General features: G+C 42.2%; 1 protein-coding gene across 2 annotated transcripts in view; it reads right to left on the bottom strand.

Moving 5' to 3' along the window:
• Positions 1-376: 376 nt before the first annotated feature.
• Positions 377-21,385, bottom strand: part of Sesn1 (sestrin 1) — a 78,717-nt gene continuing 57,708 nt past the window's right edge. The window contains exons 1-10 of one of the 2 annotated variants that reach the window (XM_021174402.2): positions 20,587-20,748; positions 14,316-14,381; positions 13,395-13,595; positions 12,319-12,501; positions 10,110-10,352; positions 6,174-6,321; positions 4,990-5,102; positions 3,384-3,574; positions 2,324-2,468; positions 377-1,528 (exon numbers count right to left, since the gene is read on the bottom strand). In XM_021174402.2, coding sequence (XP_021030061.1) covers positions 1,442-1,528; positions 2,324-2,468; positions 3,384-3,574; positions 4,990-5,102; positions 6,174-6,321; positions 10,110-10,352; positions 12,319-12,501; positions 13,395-13,595; positions 14,316-14,381; positions 20,587-20,688 — 1,479 coding nt within the window. In that variant the 5' untranslated portion in view covers positions 20,689-20,748 and the 3' untranslated portion in view covers positions 377-1,441. Of the gene's footprint in view, positions 1,529-2,323; positions 2,469-3,383; positions 3,575-4,989; positions 5,103-6,173; positions 6,322-10,109; positions 10,353-12,318; positions 12,502-13,394; positions 13,596-14,315; positions 14,382-20,586; positions 20,749-21,385 lie in introns of those variants that run through there. The other variant, XM_021174401.2, reaches the window with a different exon arrangement.

The raw sequence follows: 21,385 nt of genomic DNA, 5'->3' as shown, positions 1-21,385 counted from the left end.
CAGAGGAATGGGTTCATGATCACAAGAGCCTGGCTTTTGCTTGGTCATGAGTGGGAGCAGCTTGTGGCTCTGACCAGACATGGCTTAGTCTCCCTAGCCCCCAGCATCATGAGCCAAGGTAACCCCTTTTCCCCTCGACAGGATATCTGGATGCAAGTACTGAGCTGTGGTGATGCACAACGGACTCACACAGCCTTGAAGAAGGTGCCACCTGGTTTCCTACCCTGCTGCCCTGCTTTTTAAACCAGCAGGTTTCAGAGTAGCTCTGCTGTTTATCATCTGCCACTCCTCTGACCCCAGTGTGGTTCAGAGCTGAAACTCAGATTTGGCTACTAACTGTGAAGCTAAAGTATGACATGAAATTAATAAAGCAAACTGTGGAAAGTACTCTTTATTGAAAAATACCAGTAATACTGACAGACTTCAAAAGCAATTTACGGTTCCAGAATACAAAGTACTTAATACATTTTTTTTTCAAACCTGTTTGTATCTCAAAGTTAGCATTTTTGTAAATCAAGATACAAATATGATAACTTCACTAAAATATCTTCCAGCTTTATTCTTTAAGGAGCTGTATAACCTTCAAAGTCAGGGTCCCGAGGTCAGCAGGGCATGGGGCAGAATGCACCTGGCACTCACTGTGCAGCAGACTGCAACCACATTTTCCATATTGTTGGCACCGGAACCAAAAATCCCGCATAAGACAGCTGTCCTCCAGGCTCAGAGAATACTGGGAAACAGCACATCAAAAGATAGCCTGTTTTTCTTATAATTAACACACTATCATTTTAAGATTGCTCTTTGGAGGAAATCTTTAAGAATGTCATTGTAATATCATCCAATAACTGAATTTTAAAAACTATAATGAAAGAAATGAACTGTTACCGCCAACATGGTCTTGACTGAGCTGTGATAATTCTATGCTTTTTTAGATGCAAGAAAATAATGTGCATGAGTTCAATTCAAAAACCACACAAGGTGTGGCATGGGCTCAGATGGTAGCAGCACTCAGCCGAATAGCCATGTGCTCATCCCCGCCACAGCAGCACCGAGCTCCACTCAATTCCGCATGTGTGAACTTAGTACCCACGTCCCAGTCTTTACACACTCTGTCTTGTCACCTTGTCACATCAGAGCAATGGGATCTGGAGATTTACTAGTTGCTGTATTGAAGCAAGTTCACAGCATCGCGTGCTGTCTGTCAAAAAGCAAACACTGTGGCCGGCAGCCTTTCTTCCCAGCTCTAACACTGAAGCTGCCAAGTGCTCACTGCTAGACAGGCAGTGAGATCCCACAGTAAAATAGCAGACACTAAAGGAATTGTGGCACATGGATTTCTGAATGCTTTTTATCTACTGTTGGTCCTGGGGCTCTTGGTTCCATTCCCTCACACACTAAATGTGCTGTTCATTCCAGGGTCATCTTTAATGGAGGAGAGGCATCAGGTCATATACCGGGTAATGGCTCTCAGAGCATACAGGAGTTCTGCTTGCATCCTAGCTTCTATAAGAAGCAGATTAACATGGACCTGAGTATAAAATACAACAACACATAAGGACAGGTTAGAAACGTCACAGTTTTCTGTGCATTCAATTAAAAACAAAGTCCCAAATAAGTGCAGTTACTTGTCCCTTAATGAGTTGCTGGTTTTGGATTCTCCTTGGGTAACCCAGTCCCCGGGTGTCACACTAGTGCGTGTTAGTGTAGTCTAAGCCCTCAGAGCACAACATAAAGCAGCCGTCTGGGTGGCTGCTCCAGTGTCTGGAATAGTGACAGATGCTGTACTTGTTTACTCCGCACAGACCCCATCATTGCAAACATTCGTGATCCTCACTCGGCTCAGTCTATGGATGCAGAAACATGACTCTGAAAGGCCGACTGCATATTCTATGTGCTACCAAAGAACTTACATCTTTACTTGTTACCACAATATCAGATTTCTTTTGGGATAAATGTCTTATTCTACTTACATTTGACCACATGTCTTCCTGGATATTTGTCACAGTTCTAAAATCTAGGTACTGCTTTGTTAGGCTTCTAGGATTTCCTGCCAAACCATCAATTTCTAGAAAGATGCTTCCACCCATTCCTGCCTATGCAGTTTTTAAAAGTTCTTCCAAAATGGTAGTCTTGGGTGGAGACAGCTATGCCAGTATCTCTGAGGACAGAGCAGCCCGGCCGTCCATCCTCGCTCTCCTCTCTCAAGGGTACCCGAGGCCGCTGCTGTGGGCGGCGTTTTTCAGGTGGTTGAGATGCTGAGTGGGTTTGAGGGAAGGAGTCTAACAAGCCTGCAGATGACAATGGGCAGCCCACAAGCACGCACCTTCTCAGAGTGCTTGAACTGCCTCCAGAAGCTATCATACATCCTTTTGGTAACCTTTTCAGGAGTGCACACGACAGTTTTGATGTAAACTTTAAAGCTACGATCCAGCAGCTGGTTAATCTCCCCATAGTCATAGTCGTCGTATCTGTTGAGAGACGCAGGGATGAGCTACTGTCAATGCACAGCACACACAAATGTAAACGCACGCTTTCCTCCTCCTCCTCCCACACAGTGAGAAGTGATACAGCTTTATGATGCTAAGATGGGCTCAGATGAAAAAGCATAGAGGAGAGAACTTGGGAAGAAGAGAAAGAGTTTTCAAGTGCCTGAGCAGACTGTTCCCACAGGACTGACCCTACAGCACTGGGTATTACAGAACTGCATATTCACAATCACAAACAGAACTATGCTGAAACCTCCTCTGAAAAGAGCACAGAGTGCTGAAATTAAGGATTTATATTTATTACTGGTACTATTATATACCATAAAGCGGTAATTCACTTGTGTAAAACGAGTTTCTGGGGTCGGATGAGGAAAAGATGCCCTGGGTGCGTGCGTGGAACAGGGGGGACAGCCAGCCAGTGTCACTGTTAGGAGAGGCTGAGAGGCCTGCACACTACAAGGTCTGTTCTGACTGCTAAATCGTGGGTTTCGATCACAGGCATGGAAGTTACCTATTGTGTTTTCAGTGGAAAAGAGACAAAGCTCTTGGTAAATCTGGCCCTATAGCTATGCAGGAGGCTGAAGTCTGGGCACTGATTGATCAAGCTCACCTCCTATCTGTGCTGGGACAGCCAGCCTGCTCTCCCAAGTCACCTGCTACCTGTCAAGTCCTTACCTCTGCCCTCGCCAGTCTAGCTAGGAGGGAGGGAGAGGGGAGAGGGGAGAGGGAGAGGAGAGAGAGCGCCCAAGCTGTGATAAAGCAGGTCTGTGAAGCTCAAGAACTTTAAAAATAAGCTGAATGTGTGTGTGTGTTTGTGTGTGCCACATGCACACTGCAGACACCTAAAGACTTCTGTGTAAAGGAAGTGTCTTTATAAACGTTAAGAAACAGACTGACCGTATTCCAAACATGCAGTGGATATAGTTCCAGATAGCCCGTCTGAGCATTGAGGTATCAACGTCTTTGTGCATGGCCATAGTATTGTAAGTCAGATTGTAAGCAATGTGAAATTTCTCATCAATTAACTGTCCCACATCTGGATAGAGACGATTCACCAGAGAGTAACCATGGTCTTCCCAGCAGTAGTCCTAATACAAGGAAGAGAGGAGCTGTGAACAGTCAAATGTGGCAGAACAGCTTCCTGTTCACAGCGATGCAGGACGTGAGGTCACCAGCAGCCTCTGTTTCCCTGGTACCACAGTCTACTCTCAGTTTCCATACTGGACCATGAGGAGGAGATGGGTTGCAATTTGGTTGAGTTTGAGAACCAAGGGAGGCACAGTCTTTCATCTCTCAGCTTTCCACCTAGCTTCCAGAAGCAACACACACTGAAGTCCCTCCCCCAAGACATTTAGATGTTTCTCAAATTTTGTGAATTTCCAAACCAGCTGTGGTAGCTAATAGCTATTATTCTAGTACTTAGAAAGATGAAGCAGAGAGACCAAAAGTTACATACCATCCTAGACTATAACAAGAATATGTCACAAAACAAAAATTTAAAAATATCTAGTTGAATGCATCTGTCACTCACCCCCCTCGTCCTCTCATCTGACTGTCACCCCATCAACCAGATGTTCTGACTCTAATATAAACTCTCTTCCATGCTGCAAGCCTTCAAACAACTGCCACGCCTACCTACTCGTACCTTTCTCTAGTGTTTTCCTAAAACACGCATGTTGACATTATGCTAGTACCTGGCCACTGCATGCCCATCCATCCTGCTGCAAACCGCACAGGTTGGAGGTGCCTGACCAGCTTAAGACTTCTACCTACTGACGGAAGCAGGAAGCCGCAGTACCAAGTCTCTTTCCAACCTTCGCTGGATAACTACACTGAGACTAACTTACTTCTCTCTTCTGCTTATGATATAAGCCCAGTCCCTGTGGTACCTGAGGCAAACCCATGGCTTGCACACCCAGGAAAACCACCCAGCACTGAGCTACATTCTCAGCTGTTCTTTCTTTTTAAAAACCCAAATCTTTCACACTCTAATCTCTCCATAAAACCTTTAGTTCACAACAACCCCTTCCATTTTGAATTTATTGTATTTCATGACACCTTAATTCTTCCTTGAGCCTAAATTCTGTCCTTTTAAACAGTCTTTTAATTTGGGTGGGTAAAGAAGCAAAAAAAGTCTTAAAAGTTAACTAGTTTCATAAATCTAATAGTTATTGCTTAACACTGTAACCAATAATTGGGCAAGTTGAGTCATAAGTCACCTGTTTGATATTTAAATATTAAACAATAAACTGAACACATATTAAGCTATAGCATGATTCTAACGACCTGAAAAGCTTGCACATTGAGAGCAGACAAGACAGCCTGTCCGCGCTGCTGATTACCGATTCCAGCTTTGCTTGTGGCCAGGGGAGAGCGTGGCTGCTGCTCTGTAGACGCCATTTGCTTCGCACTGGACACGGCTCCCAAGTTCAGGTGCCTTTTTCACACACACATCCCAGTGTGCGGTTTCCAAGCAACTGTGTTATACACATTACAATTTTACCTGGACACGAAACGTTGGGACATGCATCCCGTGTCTGGAGAAATCCTTGTAGCCGTAACTAGTGTCCTCAAAGTGCCGAGACACATCTCTTGCTGGTGTAACTTCATCATCGTCTGAAATGATTTTTTAAAAGTCTTTTAAAAGCCTTTGAAAACAAGATGTGATTCATTTTACCCATGAAAAAGAAACGTAAGAGAATCACCTCTGACACTAAGTGACAACTATGAACCAGGACAGTCTCGGGTATCATTTCATGGATCCCAGACTGGACTCAGCCTTGTCCTGCAGCTAAGGATAAGCCTCAACTTTCCTACCTTCTGGCCTCCATCTTCTGTGTGCTGAGACTACAGGCATGCACCACCATGCCTGGCTATGTGGTGCTAGGGATGAACCTGGGGCTTTGGGGATGCTTCGGAGTCTAACAACTACACCCTACAAGTCTTAACACAAACACATTGTGCTTACCTCAAAACCCTCTGTGGTAAACACCCTCTCTGTGATAGACACTCACGGAATTCTGCTCTCACTTTTTTGACTCTTCTTTCTCTGTCTCTTTACCCTAATTTATATATTTTAGGATCTCAAAAGTATGATTCTAACTTAATAATACCCCATTTGGTAATATATATATATTTGGTTTTGAGACAGGGTTTCTCTGTGTAGCCCTGGCTATCCTGGAACGCACTTTGTAGACCAGGCTGGCCTCGAGCTCAGAAATCTGCCTGCCTCTGCCTCCTGAGTGCTGGGATTAAAGGTGTGCACCACCTCACCTGGCCATTTGGTAATATTTAAGATAACTAAATCCATGCTGGGCTGGTGAGGTGGCTCAGTGGGCGAAGGCATGTGCCCTGAGTTTACTCTGAGGGACCCCCTTGGGGAGGAAAGAACTGTCCTGACAGTTGTCCTCTGACTTCCACATGCATGGTGTGGCTCACACATCCTGCCAATCCCTTCCAGTAATAACATTTAGCAAACCAGAAAGCTGGGGAGAGTGTTAGTGTATTACATGGCATGCTATTCTTAGTCGCCTGTCTTAACTATTTGTAAGGAGGAAAGCCCTTACAAGTAGCCTTCCTGAAAGGACACACCTTTAGGCCTGCTTTTAAAAATGTATTGACATTTTCTAAATAAAAAAGTTGGGCTTGTAAGAGAAACTATATTGAGCATATTCTGGCTGTTCTTACCTGAAGAGAAGACAAACATGCTCTCTCTCTTTTCCATCTCAAACCGTGACGCCATCTCCTCCTGGCTAGCCTCCTCCTCCTCTCGGCATTCCTGTAACTGTCTCATCTTTTCCATGAGAGCTTCCACCTCAAAGAAGGAATCACTTACCTGAAGAGAGAACACTCTATTTTACATATGGCAGGCATAGAATGAAGTTTAGGAATTTCATTAAGTCTGTCTCATAAGAATCTTTATCTTACCAGAATACAGTAAAAATACATTTTCATATAATATTAATGTATATTAATAAGTGTGATTGTTTTAGCCTATTGGGTAAAGTTATTTAAAATTTAAGGTATGAGAAAAGCATTTCAAAAAATTATAAAATAGCATAGTAACTATTTACAGTATTTTAAAGATTGAAACAACACTGCTAATTTAAAGCAGAAGTGAAAATTGAGTATTTAAAATTTAGCTTCTTCTTGCTCAGGTAAGTAAGTACCCAGAGTATAAATTGTCAACATGTCTATCATGTTTAAAATAGTAATTGTTCTATTTATACAGTTTGCTAATTAAAAACGAGCCATGTCCTCAGGTGGCTGAGCTGGCTGGCACCCCGTGGCTGGGCTAGCAGCTGTCACTGGCTGGGATGGCTACAGTGAATTTTCTAGAAGGCTGGTGCTATCACAGGAGCGGCAGAGCATGGAGTGATTCACAATCCTATTACAGACTGCGTCTGTATTCTAAATCCTGAATCACACCTATGGAAGACACACTTCATGAAAGAAGTCCTAAATTTCAAATATAAATGTTCAAATATGAAAGCAATGGTTTTCCCTTTATGAATTTCCTTTCTTTTGCTGAGAATGTTCCTTCTGTCTGTCTGCCTGAGAGAAAAGGTCTCATGTAGATCAGGCAAGCCTCTAGCTAGGCAGGGAAGCTGAGGATGACTTCCTGCCTGCTGAGAGTACAAGTGTGTGTGTATCTGTCCACGCGAGGCAAGCAGTCTACCAACACCCACGAATGTGCTAAGCCCTCAACTCTTTCCCTGCTTCCTGACCTCCACTCACTGGTCCCTCGAGTATCAGCTGACCCGCTCTGAGCATCACACCTCCCCATTCCCAGCCACCCTCACACAGTGCTCAAACACAAGCTGTAATATTTACATGATACTGATCAGAGCCTAACTCCCCCAGAAAAAAATCTCTAAGGGTGAGGGGCCTGCTTAATTTACTAGAACAAATGAATCGGCTGTACAATGACTATCAAGATAATTCTGTATTAAGACATTTTATATTTTATATGATATGTGGTAGAAATTATGGTATAAGTATCCTACACTATGCCCTTTCTCAAGTAATGTGTGATAGGAAGTGTTTCTCTGCTGAGCTGGAGGTTCTTCTAACATAGTTCTCTACAGCCTCTAAGATACAGTCAGCAACCAATCCTAAAACAATGAGCCAAAAGACACTGCAGTGCACACTGTCGTTACTTACCTTTCTATCGCAATAAAGTCTCACATAGCTGACGCTGGCCTCAAACTTGCTATACATCGTTCGTGATGTCCTTGGATTCCTGATGCTCTTGCCTCTACGTCCCCAGTGTTGGGGTGACAGGTATGCACCAGATTACCTTGCTCACTAACTAATTCACTAAGATAAATTACGCACATTTTAATTGTTTTTAGGAAAGATATTTCTTGGTAAATTATATTGAAACCTTTTAAAGTATGTTTCTTTTGCTACTTAACTAATCTGCGAAAGTTAGGATGGTTTGAAAAAGTTCACACCACCACCACCACCACCACCACCACCACCACCACCGCTGCCATCATCTGCGAAAGTTTCAGTATGTAGCTAAAGCCTTGAATTCAATATGTAACACTGGCTGACTCCAAATTTGCAATCTTCCAAGATGGGTATGGTGGTGCATGTCTTTAATCTCTGATCTAAGGACGCAGAGGCAGTTGGGTTTCTGTGGTTCAAGGCCAGCCTATTCTGCATTCTCAGGCTCTACTATCAAGTGCTGAGGTTACAAGGATCTCCAGCATGTTTAGCAGCGATTCAATATTAGAATGGTCATAGTGTGCATGGAAACTCTTTTGTTTGTTTTTTAAACCATTTTCACTTGGAAGTATGCATATGAGATGCACCTGAAGAACAGGATCCATCAGTTCATTGTCCAGTGACATCAGTATAAACTGTATACTTCCTTTCAGCTTACTGTCCGATATTATTAGTGTAAACTATATACTTTCTAAAAACTGCAAATTTAAATCTGGGGGTAGGGAACTGATGAATTAGAAAAATAAACCCCCCAATGTTTTTACTTTTATCTGTTATCTCTTAGTAGAAAACAAGCAAGAGAATCTAGAGACTTTACATTAGCCTAGTATAAGACCAGCGAAAGGTAAGAACACCCAGTAGCTCAGCAACAGACGTACAATCTCTTGGCCACACTTAGAACTTCCAAGCTTGGAAGCTGTCAAAACACTGACGTGGTCCATCCTGGACAGTGATGTTTCCTCATGTTAATCTCACTAAATGGCATCTAAATCTCACTAATGGTATCTAAATGGCAAACAACAAACACTGATGCTAGCATTCAAATTCTTCAGGGACATTTAAGACCTTATCACAAGAACTTCCTGTTTTATAGGAAACATGAAAGAACCAAGAGAGGCTTGAAAACTTCCTGAGCATCAGCCATATAAACCAGTCTGTCATTCTGCACACATCTGCCCGTTTCCTGTGGTAACAGTGTGCACAGGTTCTTTGCACACATTTGCCCGTTTCCTGTGGTAACAGTGTGCACAGATTCTTCTCAAGCACAAAATAAAGCCTTTCATTATTAATGATGTGAGGAATTTAAAACCACCATATACAAGAATTAAATTTGCTTACAGAAAAGTTCAACTTGTGGCCACTGAAATGGTTCAGTTGGTAAAGGTACTCACACCAGAGCCTGGTGACCAGACTCTGATCCCTGGGACACACACACATGCGCACACACACATACACACACACTTTTTAATGAAAATAAAAATCAAATTGTTCTGACCCATTTTGAAGGAATAACAAAACAGAAGCTAGAAGTGAAAATATCCTAGCCACTTTTCTATTGCTGTGAAGAGACACCATGACCAAGGCAGCTTATACCAGAATGCATTTAACTGGGAACTTGCATATAGGTTCAGAGGGTTAGTCCATTATCATCATGGTGGGGACATGTAGGTAGGCAGGCTGAGAACTTATATCTCAATCCAGAAGCAGTAGGCAGAGAGAGATGCTGGGCATGGCGTGGGCTTTAGAAACCTCGAAGTGCACCCTCAGTAACACACTTCCTGCCAACAATCTCACAGCTCCTAATCCTTCCCAAACAGTTCCACCAACTGGGCACCAGACACTCAAATAGATGAGCCCCTGGAGGCCATTCTCATTCAAAATATCACAGTGTTTTAACAAATGTACACTTGGCTGTTATCATTAGATTCTATATTTGTTCAAAATTAAACATAAAAAATAAGGGAAAAATTAGGATATCAAAGTTGACTTAATTTTCTAAAAGTCAAACAATTAGAAATCCAGCCTTTTGCTAAAGAGGAGGAGGAAGAAAAACAACATCACTGCTCTGGGCAGGAAGCCTCCTCTACCAGGGTCACTAGTTTAAGCCTTCCCTTATCAGAGCTGTGGACACTTGGTATGAGCTGGTCCTGTTTGGCTCTCAGACCTGGAATGACATGAATGGAACCTCCTAGAAGGGCCCACAGTTCTGTACATTTTTTAGCACCTAGACTAGTGATGGGCATTGGAGGTAAAAATAAATTCAAAAGAAAGATCTACCATCTCTGTAGACTTGACAGGGTTTCTAGCAAGCTAGATGAGACACAGTAGCTGTAGTAACTAGGTAGCTGTAGTAACTAGTCTTACTAGTCTCACAACAAACCAGACACTCACTGAAGCATTTCCTGCTGAGTTGACTTGCATCTCGTCCACACTGTGATTGCCATTCGTAATGTCACAGATGCAGTAGTTACTAACAGAAGGCGGTCTGAAGGTGTGGCCACCATCGCAATGAATCTCTGGACTAATTCCACAGCCAAATGTGAAGGAGGCAAGAGAGTGGTAGTGTGTGAGCAGAACCACAGCGTGGACCAGCTCCGCAAGAGACCAGCTGTGCTCCTCCGCTTTCAGAAGGCCCTGGTGGGTGAAAAGGGATGGTTAATCTGAGATGTGCTGGTTAAAAACACAGCTCATTTCAGTAGTTTAAAAAGAACTGAAAACAGGACTAGACATCATAGAAAGCCAGGTTAATATTACAATTTAAAAGACATAAAACCTATAACTTGTTAAATTTTATTAAAAATATATCTAGAAAAATAGGCTTAACTTCTATTAATGTACTGTCATTTTGAATCTCAAATAATTGATTTTAAAATGTAAGCAAATTCTACTTTGCTTACAATCATTTGCTGTGTTGCAGATACTGGACAATGGATGAGTCACTCTTATCAGTGGAAATGTAATGAGTTTATGTTAAAGTGAACACCAGTGCTGCAAATGTCTGTTTTTGATTTAGGTCTCTTAAAGGAACTTTTAAAGACAATAGCTTGAGCAATTTCATTCTAAAGATTCTTAAGTCCTTGATTTTGTGTTAAAGAGTTATGCATAAATCCTACAATTTGTCAGATTCTGTGTCCCAGGTGCTTATATTATTTATCTATTCTATAATCATGTGTTTTTTCCTTGACAATTTAATAAGTACTATATTAATCATACCCAAATTTTACACCTTCTTGACAATTTGTTCTATAATGTAATGGTGTTTAAAATGTTCCATAACATGGATGGACAAGACCAAAAAAAAAAAAATCTATTCTAAGTTTTCTGACTCATGGTATACATTTGCAGAGAGTTTTTTTTTTTTTTTTTTTTTTGAACTCTAGATCCAGAAGGAACTAGTTTAAGATGTCACTACAAATGAAGATGAAGAGATGGCACTTCACGCCTATAAGAAGAGCTGAACCCTGGGACACTGAGTACAGGGACAGACGCAGGACAGCAGGACACATCGTGGGGACCTCACTTTGGAAGACAGTTGCAGTCTAGCACAGCACACACCTAGTTATTTACCCAAATAAGCTGAGAACTTTTGTCTACCCAAACATTTACATATGAATTAAACAACTTTACTCATAACTGGTCAAAGTTGGTACTAATCAGGAGGCCCCGTAAGTAAATGAATGGGAGTGTCATTGAGCAATAAAAATAAATGATCTATGAAGTCATTAAAAAAATAAGAAGCAGATGAGGTAGCTTAGATATGTAATTCTAGCATTCTAGAGGGTGAGGCAGGAGATCAAAAGTTCAAGGCCAGTCTTGACTATATAGCAAGTTCCAAGCCAGCCTTGACATAGCAAGACTCTGAAAACAAACAAAAAATACGTAAAGCACAGGACCTCCTCTGAAAACAAAAATACATAAATAAAAATAAATACCTTCATATACATATTGCTAAATGAAAGTCAGCCTGCAAGGTTCTGTACTATACGGTACCAACTATAGAACATTCTGGAAATGATACACTCTAGATATAATTAGAAACAGCAGTTGTGGGGGCTCAAGAGAAAGCACAGCACAGTGAATACTTTAGTATTTTGCACTGTACAGTAATAATAACATGTCATGTACTTACAAAGAGCACTATGGACTTTAGTCAACAGCAGTGTCATCAACATTACTTATAAGTACATGTACCACACAAAGTCCAGGTGATAACAGCACAAAGATGTGTGTCTGGGGATTTTCTGTGTGACTTCCCTTTCTTTTCTGCCTTCCCTCCTTCCTCTTCCTTTTGATTTTTTGAGACTCGGGCCATCCAAGGCCAGCTTCAAACCTGATATGCAGCTGATGGTAACCTTGAACCTTGGATCCCCTCTCCCTCCTTCCTTTTTTCCATCCACCCATCCATCCATCCACCCACCCACCCGTCTCCCAGTGCAGGGATTATAGGTTTATTCCAACAAACCCAGTCTCTGCAGCAGAGGACAGAGCAGGGCTTTGGGCAGGCTAGTCTGCCCCAGCTGAGCTGTACCCCAGCCCTCTCTCCAGTTCTCTTACAGGCCCGGAACTGTCACTTTAAAACTGTGACACCGAGCATACGTACCTCGATATGCTCTTTGGTAATCAGCCACGGCCTATGGGCTAACACTTTGTTAAGTTCTCCTAAGTTCTGCAGTTTTTGAGGAGCGTTCTCTAAACCATTGAGCCACTTGGGGTCCCCACCAACGTGAAGGAAATCACTGACGTGCAGATTCACCAGGTAGGAACACTGATGCCTCGCTGCCGCCTTCACAGAAAATACAAAGGCAGTGCAGTTATGTTTAAAGTGTCAACTATTACCAACCTGTTTACAACAAACAAAATGGATTTTTTGGTTATTCAATTTAAGTTTTCCAGACTACAAAAATACAGATCTTATTTAGAAATTTTAAAAATCCAATATAAAACAGAAAATGTCTCAGAAATATTTCAGAAACAAAATATTTCTTAAAAAATAAACTTTAGAAATGTTACTTCTATGTCAGCTTTCAGAAGACCCTCAGACTAAGAAGTAGTTTCAATTAAGCAGGCACGTCAGCACAAATTATTCATATTTGGGTGGTAGAGGCAGGAGGAACAGAAACTCATGGTCACCCACAGATATGTAACAAGTCTGAAGCCAGTCTAGGCTACACACAACTTTTGCTGGGGAAGGAGAGAGGGTAGTGGGGGGAAGGGAGGGAGGGAGGGAGGGAGGGAGGGGGAGAGGGAGGGAAGGAGGAGCTCTTACATCTTATGTTCCATTTTAACTGCTAAGACAAGAGTGGCTCTGGTGCAGCCAGCACACAGGCTCAGTGGGGAAACTGACAACCTGAGTCTAAGCCCAAAGTGAAGGAGAGAACCAACTCCTTCAAGTTGTCTCTGAAGCACGGGAGCACACACACACACACACACACACACACACACAGAGTACATTTTAAAAAAATGGTTCTTAATATTGTATAAAACTACTCATAGTGGTATTTTTTTTGGTTATACTTGAAAACATACTTATTTAAAGCCAGGAAAAAATAGAAGCTATCTGATTATATGCTATTACAAGTCAGTCAGACAATAAGTAATATATTTATCCTGTGTCAAAAGCATTAATCCTCTTAAATTAAAAAAAAAAGACATTTTCATTGGATAAATTTTACAAACCATGATTCCGATGTAGTGCCGATAATGGAGGGGTAAAGGCCCATCCATTTGTAGTAGGTAGTGTTGAGTCTTTAAGAAACTTTCTAAATATTGTGGATGGAAAACCATCACTAACGTGATGTTATCCAGACGACCCAAAGCAGCAAAGGAGTCTGCAAATAACGCATGCATCTGTGCGTCTTCACTGCCCACCTGCAGCATCTGTGGGAAGGAGAGGAGAGCCACAGTTGCACACACTATAAACAAAATAGAGAGAACAGGAATGTGGTGCACTGCTCAATTTACAAGTAGATTACAGTTTGCTGAGAGGACTTGTGAATTTAAACTTGTAGCTGAAGAATAGTCCCATTATATGGTGGAGATAAACTACAAAGGCTGAACCGAACTTTAGATAAAGGGCCTAGATAAGCTGCCGAGTTGACAGGAATCCAGACTAAGCAGCACACTGTTAAATACCCAGAGTTTGCAAGCAGACATTAAAGCCTTTCCTTACAACACTACTCTCATTTAATGAAAAGAGAACCACAATTAATAGCAAAAACTGATGACAATAAAGCCTGGGTGCTTCTACATATGTGGAATTAAAGGTCTGGTGTAGTACTCTCCCCAGTCAGATGGAGCGAGCACCTCTGCTTCCAAGCAGACCTAAGCAAGATCTGAACATACATGGAGGGCAAGTCACAAACAAGGCTCAGTTTTACCTGATTAAATACAGGTGCGTAAAATGCATCATGAAATCCTAGAAATCAACGTGACCCTGACAGCTTTCTAATCCCATGAACTCACTGCCAAAGCATGACTAACTCTGAATAACTGTGTAAAACATGCTGTTGACCAGCAATCATTCCGATGCCAGATGTGGGTCATGAAAATGTTTCCTTAAAAGCAAGCAGTTCACTGTGTACTTTCAAAATAGCATACCTCCTTCTCTGGGATGAACCTGCTTGGTCCGTGTCCTAGTGGCCGAGGGATTCTGATTCCAAGTTCCTAGAAAAGAAAATTACACCATCTCAGATCTCCAGCAGTAAACAGCACAGACTGAGGCTAAAGGAGCAAGAGGAAAACCAGCCAGGCTTGCTAGTCATTTGTTCTCACAGCTATATATACACACAGCTCCTCTATTTGCATCACACAGCTAACACCTTCTAATATGACTGTCTAAAAACAATCAAACCTGTTTCACTAAAACCAGAGTTTTGCATAAAGCTCTTGGCAGAGAGTCTGGAACAGAAAGTTCAGCACACAGTGGCCAAACCCGTGGGCTGTCAGTGATACAAAACAAGACCAGTGTGTGTGTGTGTGTGTGTGTGTGTGTGTGTGTGTGTGTGCATCTAACTCAACAAAAGCATCACTCCTTGTCAGGAAATAAAAACAACAATATCTCTATATAGACATCTTAAGACATCATTACTGTATTAATAAAACACGTCGAGGCAAGCGGTGGCATGTGACAAGTGAAAAGGCAGCTGAATCCACAGTCAGGACTCCAGTGGGGCATGCTCTCTGTGGTTGAGTGAGAACACTTCAAGAAAACCAAGTTTGGGCCTGTTTACAATCTTGCTAACATTCTGCCTTTTGACACAATCTAGAATTCTTTCTCTTATACTGACAGAGCAGCACATTAGCAGGAACAGCAAGCCTACTGTTAGGACTTCCTCCTCTATACAATGCTCTTGACATATATCAAAATAACCATAATAAAACTTTTGAGGGCAATCAATCCATTATCACTTTAAGCTGTAAGATACAATAAAGTAAATACAACTGAAGATCCTTATTATTTATAAAATTGTTATATCAAATACTATTTTTTTGTTTTAAAAGAGGAAGACTTTTGGCATGGATACAGAACTGCAGCCAAGAGTAAAACATTATAAAAACAGATATTCCCGATTCCTGTTCTGTGTGTGTGTACTATGTGTCTGTATGCATTTATGCTTGTGTGTGTGTGTGAGAGAACATGTACTGTGTAGCTCATGTGGAAGTCAGAGACAACAGGGTCTTTTCTTTTTGCATTGTGTGTGCCAGGCTAGCTGGCTCTTGGACTTCTGGGGGCTTCTCTTTCTCCCTTCCATGTTCCTGTAGGCCTATGGGATTATCCGTTTGTGCTATGCATTCAGGTTTTACATGGGTTCCCAGGATTTGAACTTAGGTCCTCATACTTGTGTGGTGAGTGGTTTTACCCACTGAGCTATCTCCCCAACTTAGCTGCTTTGCTTTTAAGAAAAAACTGGGAGGGAACAGAGTGAATTCAAGAAATTTGTTCTGAGCAAATGAAAATCTTTTGAATACAATACATTTTTTAAAAAATCAGACAGGGCTAGGAATGTAGCTTAGTTGGTAGAGTGCTTGTTTAGTGTACACCTGTAATCCCAGCACTTGGGATGTGGAGGCAGGAGGATCATAAGTTCAAAGACATCCTCAGCCATGGAGCAAGTAAAACTGTACTGGACATTGGTTGCTTCTTACTGTGGTTTCTGCACACTCACACTGAAGATCGTGTGTAACACTGTATCCATTAGAAGAGACACTTCACTAGCTTGTCCATGTATGTGTCTAAGTGTGAACATTGTACATTAAGTTCCAGGAAAGAAAAATGTTCCTTTTGAAACAAATGTAACTATTCATCTAAAACAATGACCCCTTTAGCCTAACTTCTTAACTCTGACCAAACTATCTATCTGCCTGCCTGCCTGCCTGTCTGTCTGTCTATCTATCTATCTATCTCTGTTAAAATTCACTGGGAAAAAGTACAAAGCTGAGGCTCCCACCCCCTTTCTAATTTACAAATTATCTAAACAACATATATTTAGGGTTTCAAGTATTTATTATTCATTTTGTAACTCAGACACGCTACACAATACTCATGACTGCAGGATAGCAAAGGATGTAATTTCCAAATAGATTATTTGATCTTGAAACAACTTGTTGTCACTCAGAAAAAAATGAAGTCGAATTATATTTTAACCCACAATAAATCAGAGTTAAACATGAAGAAAACAAAACAAAACAAAACAATAGTCCTACCAAATGCTCGTCGAGTGAAATAGAACCAATAATGCTACAAAACCTGGAAGTCAAAAAAAGACCGATAAATCTGGTAACAAAACAGACTTGCATGAGGGGAAGGGTACACAGTCAAAGATGAACAGAAAACTTGAAAGACTGCAAAGGGTCAGAGACACTTCCAAGAAAAGGAAGTGAGAATGACCGAAACCATGCTCAACTCCCAAAGCAACAACAACGCACTACATTAACTACAAAGATCATAGGTGGGAACCTACGGACAGACTCACATTTTGTACTCACACATAAAGGTAAATCACTACACTATTGATTCTGATAAACCACCTAATTGCTAATCAATGGAGGACTGTTTGAAAAGTTCAACATGATCAGCAAAGCTGCAGTCCTCAGAAGAACGAAGCAGAACATATGCTGGGCTGGGGGTGTAGAGAAAGGAAGTAAAGACACAACACGTGTGTATGTGTGTTTGTTCCTGCTTGAAATAGCTGGGGAATATTTCTTTAAATGACACCAAATCGACATCCATATGACCTTCAAAACAAACAGGTTGATTATATTATTCTGGTTACTTTATTCTAGAATCAAGTGAATTTACTCTCCTTACTTAAAGGCTAGGCTTAAAAGATGACAGACTCTCTTTCTTAGCTAATAGATTAGGTACATGACAAATATAAGGGCCGTGAACTTTTCTACTTAATTTTATGTCAATCAAAAAACAAAGGGCTAGTTAGATGGGGTGTTCCTGAGTGTGTATCCCAATTTACCTCAGACCAGGTACAGACAGGACAGTGAGTGGCTCTATCCAGCCACCCAGCACACACAGACTGACCTCTGAGAAAGTCAACAGATGACAGTTTTCTTACAGGACCTACCTGTTCTTACTAAAGCTTGCATAAAGACTCCTCACCTTGGAAGAGTCCCAAAGTATGGCACACACTGGAATGATGGCCAGCTCAGTGGAGAGAGCTGTCCCTGCATGTGCAAGGCCCTAGGGTTGATCCCAAGCATGGCCAAGTATTTCCATGCACCATCTCCTGAGAGAAAAAGAACAGAGCAGGAAAGGAGGTTTGGGCCCAAATAAGGACTTCTGTTAGCAAGTTTGTAATTCCCATGAGAGCATTTAAACTCTTAACTGGGCAGGTCTAATGTGTAAGTAAGGTGTAAAGAGAAGATGAGGGAGACACAGCAGCAACAGTACCACATCTACCTCATGATACCTAACAGAAGAGTCTACAAAGCTCTTGGGGGTGTGCAGTCTGAGAATGACACTGCTTTTTAGTTTTCTGCTTATTCCTTAACTGATATAAAGAGGCAAAAAAAAAAAAAAAAAAAGAACCAACCCATATAGAGCTAATAATGGTAATAAAAAATTAAGAGCAGCAATAGCAGCTGACATAGCATGCGAGGAACCGAGTACTGTTTTAGGTACTAGTATCTACAAACAAAGAACATATAATTTATGATATTGAAATCTACAAAATGTTATATGTCTTTTATAATCTTTATGAAAAAGAAGCCAATGTTTTTAATGCTTTCTTAGTGTGAGAGAGAGCCCAAGTCAAACTGAATGCATTTTCTAACTTCCTATGTAGGTTACTTTAACTGTTTTTTCTGCTGTAGTTGTGAGAATTCAATTAGACTCTGAGCAAATCTTACAATCCAGATTCTAGGAGGCAGACCTGCCAAGAATAAAAGGTCTTGTTGAACTCAGGTGCAGATGGCAATGAGCATAAACCTCACAGGTTCTCTGTGAAGACATGGCTGGAAAAGCTAACATGAGAACTAGGACTCCCCACCCCTCAACAATACTAACACCAATATCTGAAAGCAACGAGCACACCAGCACCTGCTTCCTCACCAATGTACAACACTACTGATTAATCTTCAGAAGATGGACATTCTTAGTGGCGTTGACAGCACACAGAAACAGTACGTCCTGTGCCACTGTGTGAACAGTGCTTGTGGACCAAAGCCCTGTCTAATCACATGCTTTGCTTATGTTCCGACCTTCATCAGTCTCCTTAAGAATGATTGACTGGCTACAAATTAAAGACTTTCTATGAGGTGTCAATCTACCTACTTGAAAAATTAGGTGAAAATCAGTAAACTATTTGAAGCATGTTTTTTCTTTGTCCACTTGATGCATTAAAAAAAAGCCCATCTAGATATTTAAGACTATATCTTATAACACTGATGTCAATCTTTTTTTTTTTTAAGTTACACAAGTAGAAAGTACATTTCTTTCTTTTTTTTTTTTTTTTTTTGGTTTTGTGTGTGTGTGTGTGTGTGTGTGTGTGTGTGTGTTTGAGACAGGGTTTCTCTGTGTAGCCCTGGCTGTCCTGGAACCCACTCTGTAGACCAGGAGGCCTTGAACTCAGAAATCTACCTGCCTAAGTGCTGGGATTAAAGATGTGTGCCACTACTGCCCGGCAAAAGTGCATTTCAACAAGGCAAAGAAAGCAAAGTGTTTTATAAACAGTGAAAGTCCTAATCCCACTCTCCCCTTCTGGGCGAGTCCTTGTCTATATAGAATTATGTGGATGTTTGAACATTCAAAGTATTTCAGAAGAATTGAGGAGCTAGAAATGTTGTTTATATGTAGATTTCTTAAACTACAGCAAAAATGTACTAAATTTCTTCTGTCATTAACACTGCTAAGCTATTGAAAAACACAGGAAGTCAGGTACCTCTTTGTGTGTGTGTGCTCCATGGACCATGGTTTAGAAAAAGAAAAACTTCCTGACTTCAAAGTCCTACAACTGGGTTGGAGATGTGTTCGGTGGTACAGAATTACCTAGCATGTACATAGCCCTGAGTTAGATGGTGAGGAGGAGGGGGAGGAGGGGGAGGAGGGGGAGGAGGAGGAGAACAATTTTTGGAAGCTTGCTACTTGAGAACTGTGCCAATGCTTCCTTTGTAAAGTGACTAGTTTTCCCATGATACACCAGTCCCTAGTTTATTTTACATGCTAAGTGTATTAAAGTGAAATACAGCTATGCAAAGCTTTCTAGTTTGTTGAATACAATTTCACAGGCACTATCATAATCAATGTACAAGCTACTGTGGATCTTTGGAAATTCTAAGTCTGAGCTGAGGATATTGCACAAAAACGCTGTCAGCAATAAGAGCTGTTCAGCCATGACCACTAGGGTTCGTTTCTAAGAATGGGAGCAGATGGATCTAGGGTGGCCTGCATACACAAACCATAAATGCTAACTCAACACTTCCACACTTTAAGCTTCCAGAGCAATGGTTTATGGTTTATTTATTGACACTGAGTATAGAACCCTGAGCCTTTCACATAGCAGACTACCATTGAGCTTTAAAAATTTATTTCTGAAGGTTGTTTTGGGTATGTGTAAACAACCAGCATGCAGTATCTCCATGAACGTTAACAGCTAGAATCCCTTTATGGAGTCGTTTACATTTTCATGACTATATATAGTGCACCAATTAATTGACTATTAAAAAACTGGCCTGTGTCATTTTAATGGGCAGAGCAACAAGGAAATTATTCACATTTAGACTTCTTGAACTAAGACAACCCAACATTATGATTTCAATTCCAATTTCAGTATTGACTCTCATCCTTTTAGATTCAAAGCCTTTGAATGTTCAACTTTTAGCAATTTTAAAACATCATCCTATTTGCACCATTTAAAACAAACACACACACACACACACACACACACACACACACCATCTCAAATAGTTCTGCAGGCCGATTCAGGCACAGCAGGGATGGCTTAATAAACAAGGGCAAGAGCTGTGAGCAGCACAGGCCTTGTCGGCGTTTTTGGTTTTTTGTTTGTTTGTTTGTTTGTTTGTTTTTAATTCTATTTAACCGACTCAAATGTGTCTGGTTCTAAATGCACGTCGGCGAGGGAAGGGTGACTGAACAATCAGTTATGACCGAACGCCAGCGGGGAAATCCACAGGCTGTTTGCCCTGAGACTTCAGCTCTGCTGCTCTGACTTGTGCGCACTGGCAGGGCACAGCAGCCCTTATTCTGTTCCCACACCTCCCCTTAGGTGATCTATCTGGTGGTGCAGTCCCTTCCTTCGCCCAGGCCGCGCAGCCCTCGGGGGCGTTTGCGAAGCCGCCGGTGCGAGCTAGTGTCGGTGGTGCTCAGCCCCACCGCCCTCAGCCCTCGCCTGCCCAGTACCTCGTCCTGGCCGCGGTCCCCGCCGCACTGGTGGCAGCTCAGCAGCTCGGAGACAGCCAGCGAGGCTGCGTACGCCTCGTTCGACGCGGCGGCCAGGCGCATGTCGAAGGGACGGCTGCGGCCGCGGTCAGTCGCTGCAGCGCTTCAGTCAGCACCCGGCGGGGGCGGGGCGGGCGGCTCCGACAAACAAGACGCGAGGCCCCGCCCCACGCCCGTCACTCCACTGCCGGGCGGGCGCGCCCGCCAATGCCGGCCCGCGGGGACTCGTAGCTCCACCCCTTGGCGCTGGGGTTTGGGGAGCGTGCGGACCAGGCCAGCAAAAACAAGCTTGAAGGCCAAGCGCCCAGCGTGAAGCTGACACTCAGTTTGGGAATAGGCTCGCTGGGTGGAACCCTGGCTGGAAGATGCAATGTGCATCCCGGGACTCAGGGAAAGGCAACCTAGTTTCCCATCTCCTGGGCTAGGGCCGGGCATTTACCCATAGGGAGTCAGCAACGTCACCTAGCCGGGCCCTGGCAATACCAGGAGAAATCCTTACACTGTACAAGCTATCGAACCTTTTTCCTTTTTGATGCCCAAATGAGGCAGAGTGGGCTGCAGAAGCAGGAGACCATGGCCTATATATGCAACGTGAAATTTATTCTTGGCAAGCGATGTAGAAACTATAAATATTTTCCTTGGCAGCAGGTCTCCCAATTGTCTTTCCTCAACAACTATATCCAATGGCATTACAACATCTAATATTCCCTCACAGATACCTGTGTTACAAATAAAACCCTCTGTGAAATCGAACAAGGAA

Source organism: Mus caroli, chromosome 10 (genome assembly GCF_900094665.2).
Source record: "Mus caroli chromosome 10, CAROLI_EIJ_v1.1, whole genome shotgun sequence".
NCBI classification, from domain to species: domain Eukaryota; kingdom Metazoa; phylum Chordata; class Mammalia; order Rodentia; family Muridae; genus Mus; species Mus caroli.
This window is presented reverse-complemented; position numbering and strand designations above follow the sequence as displayed.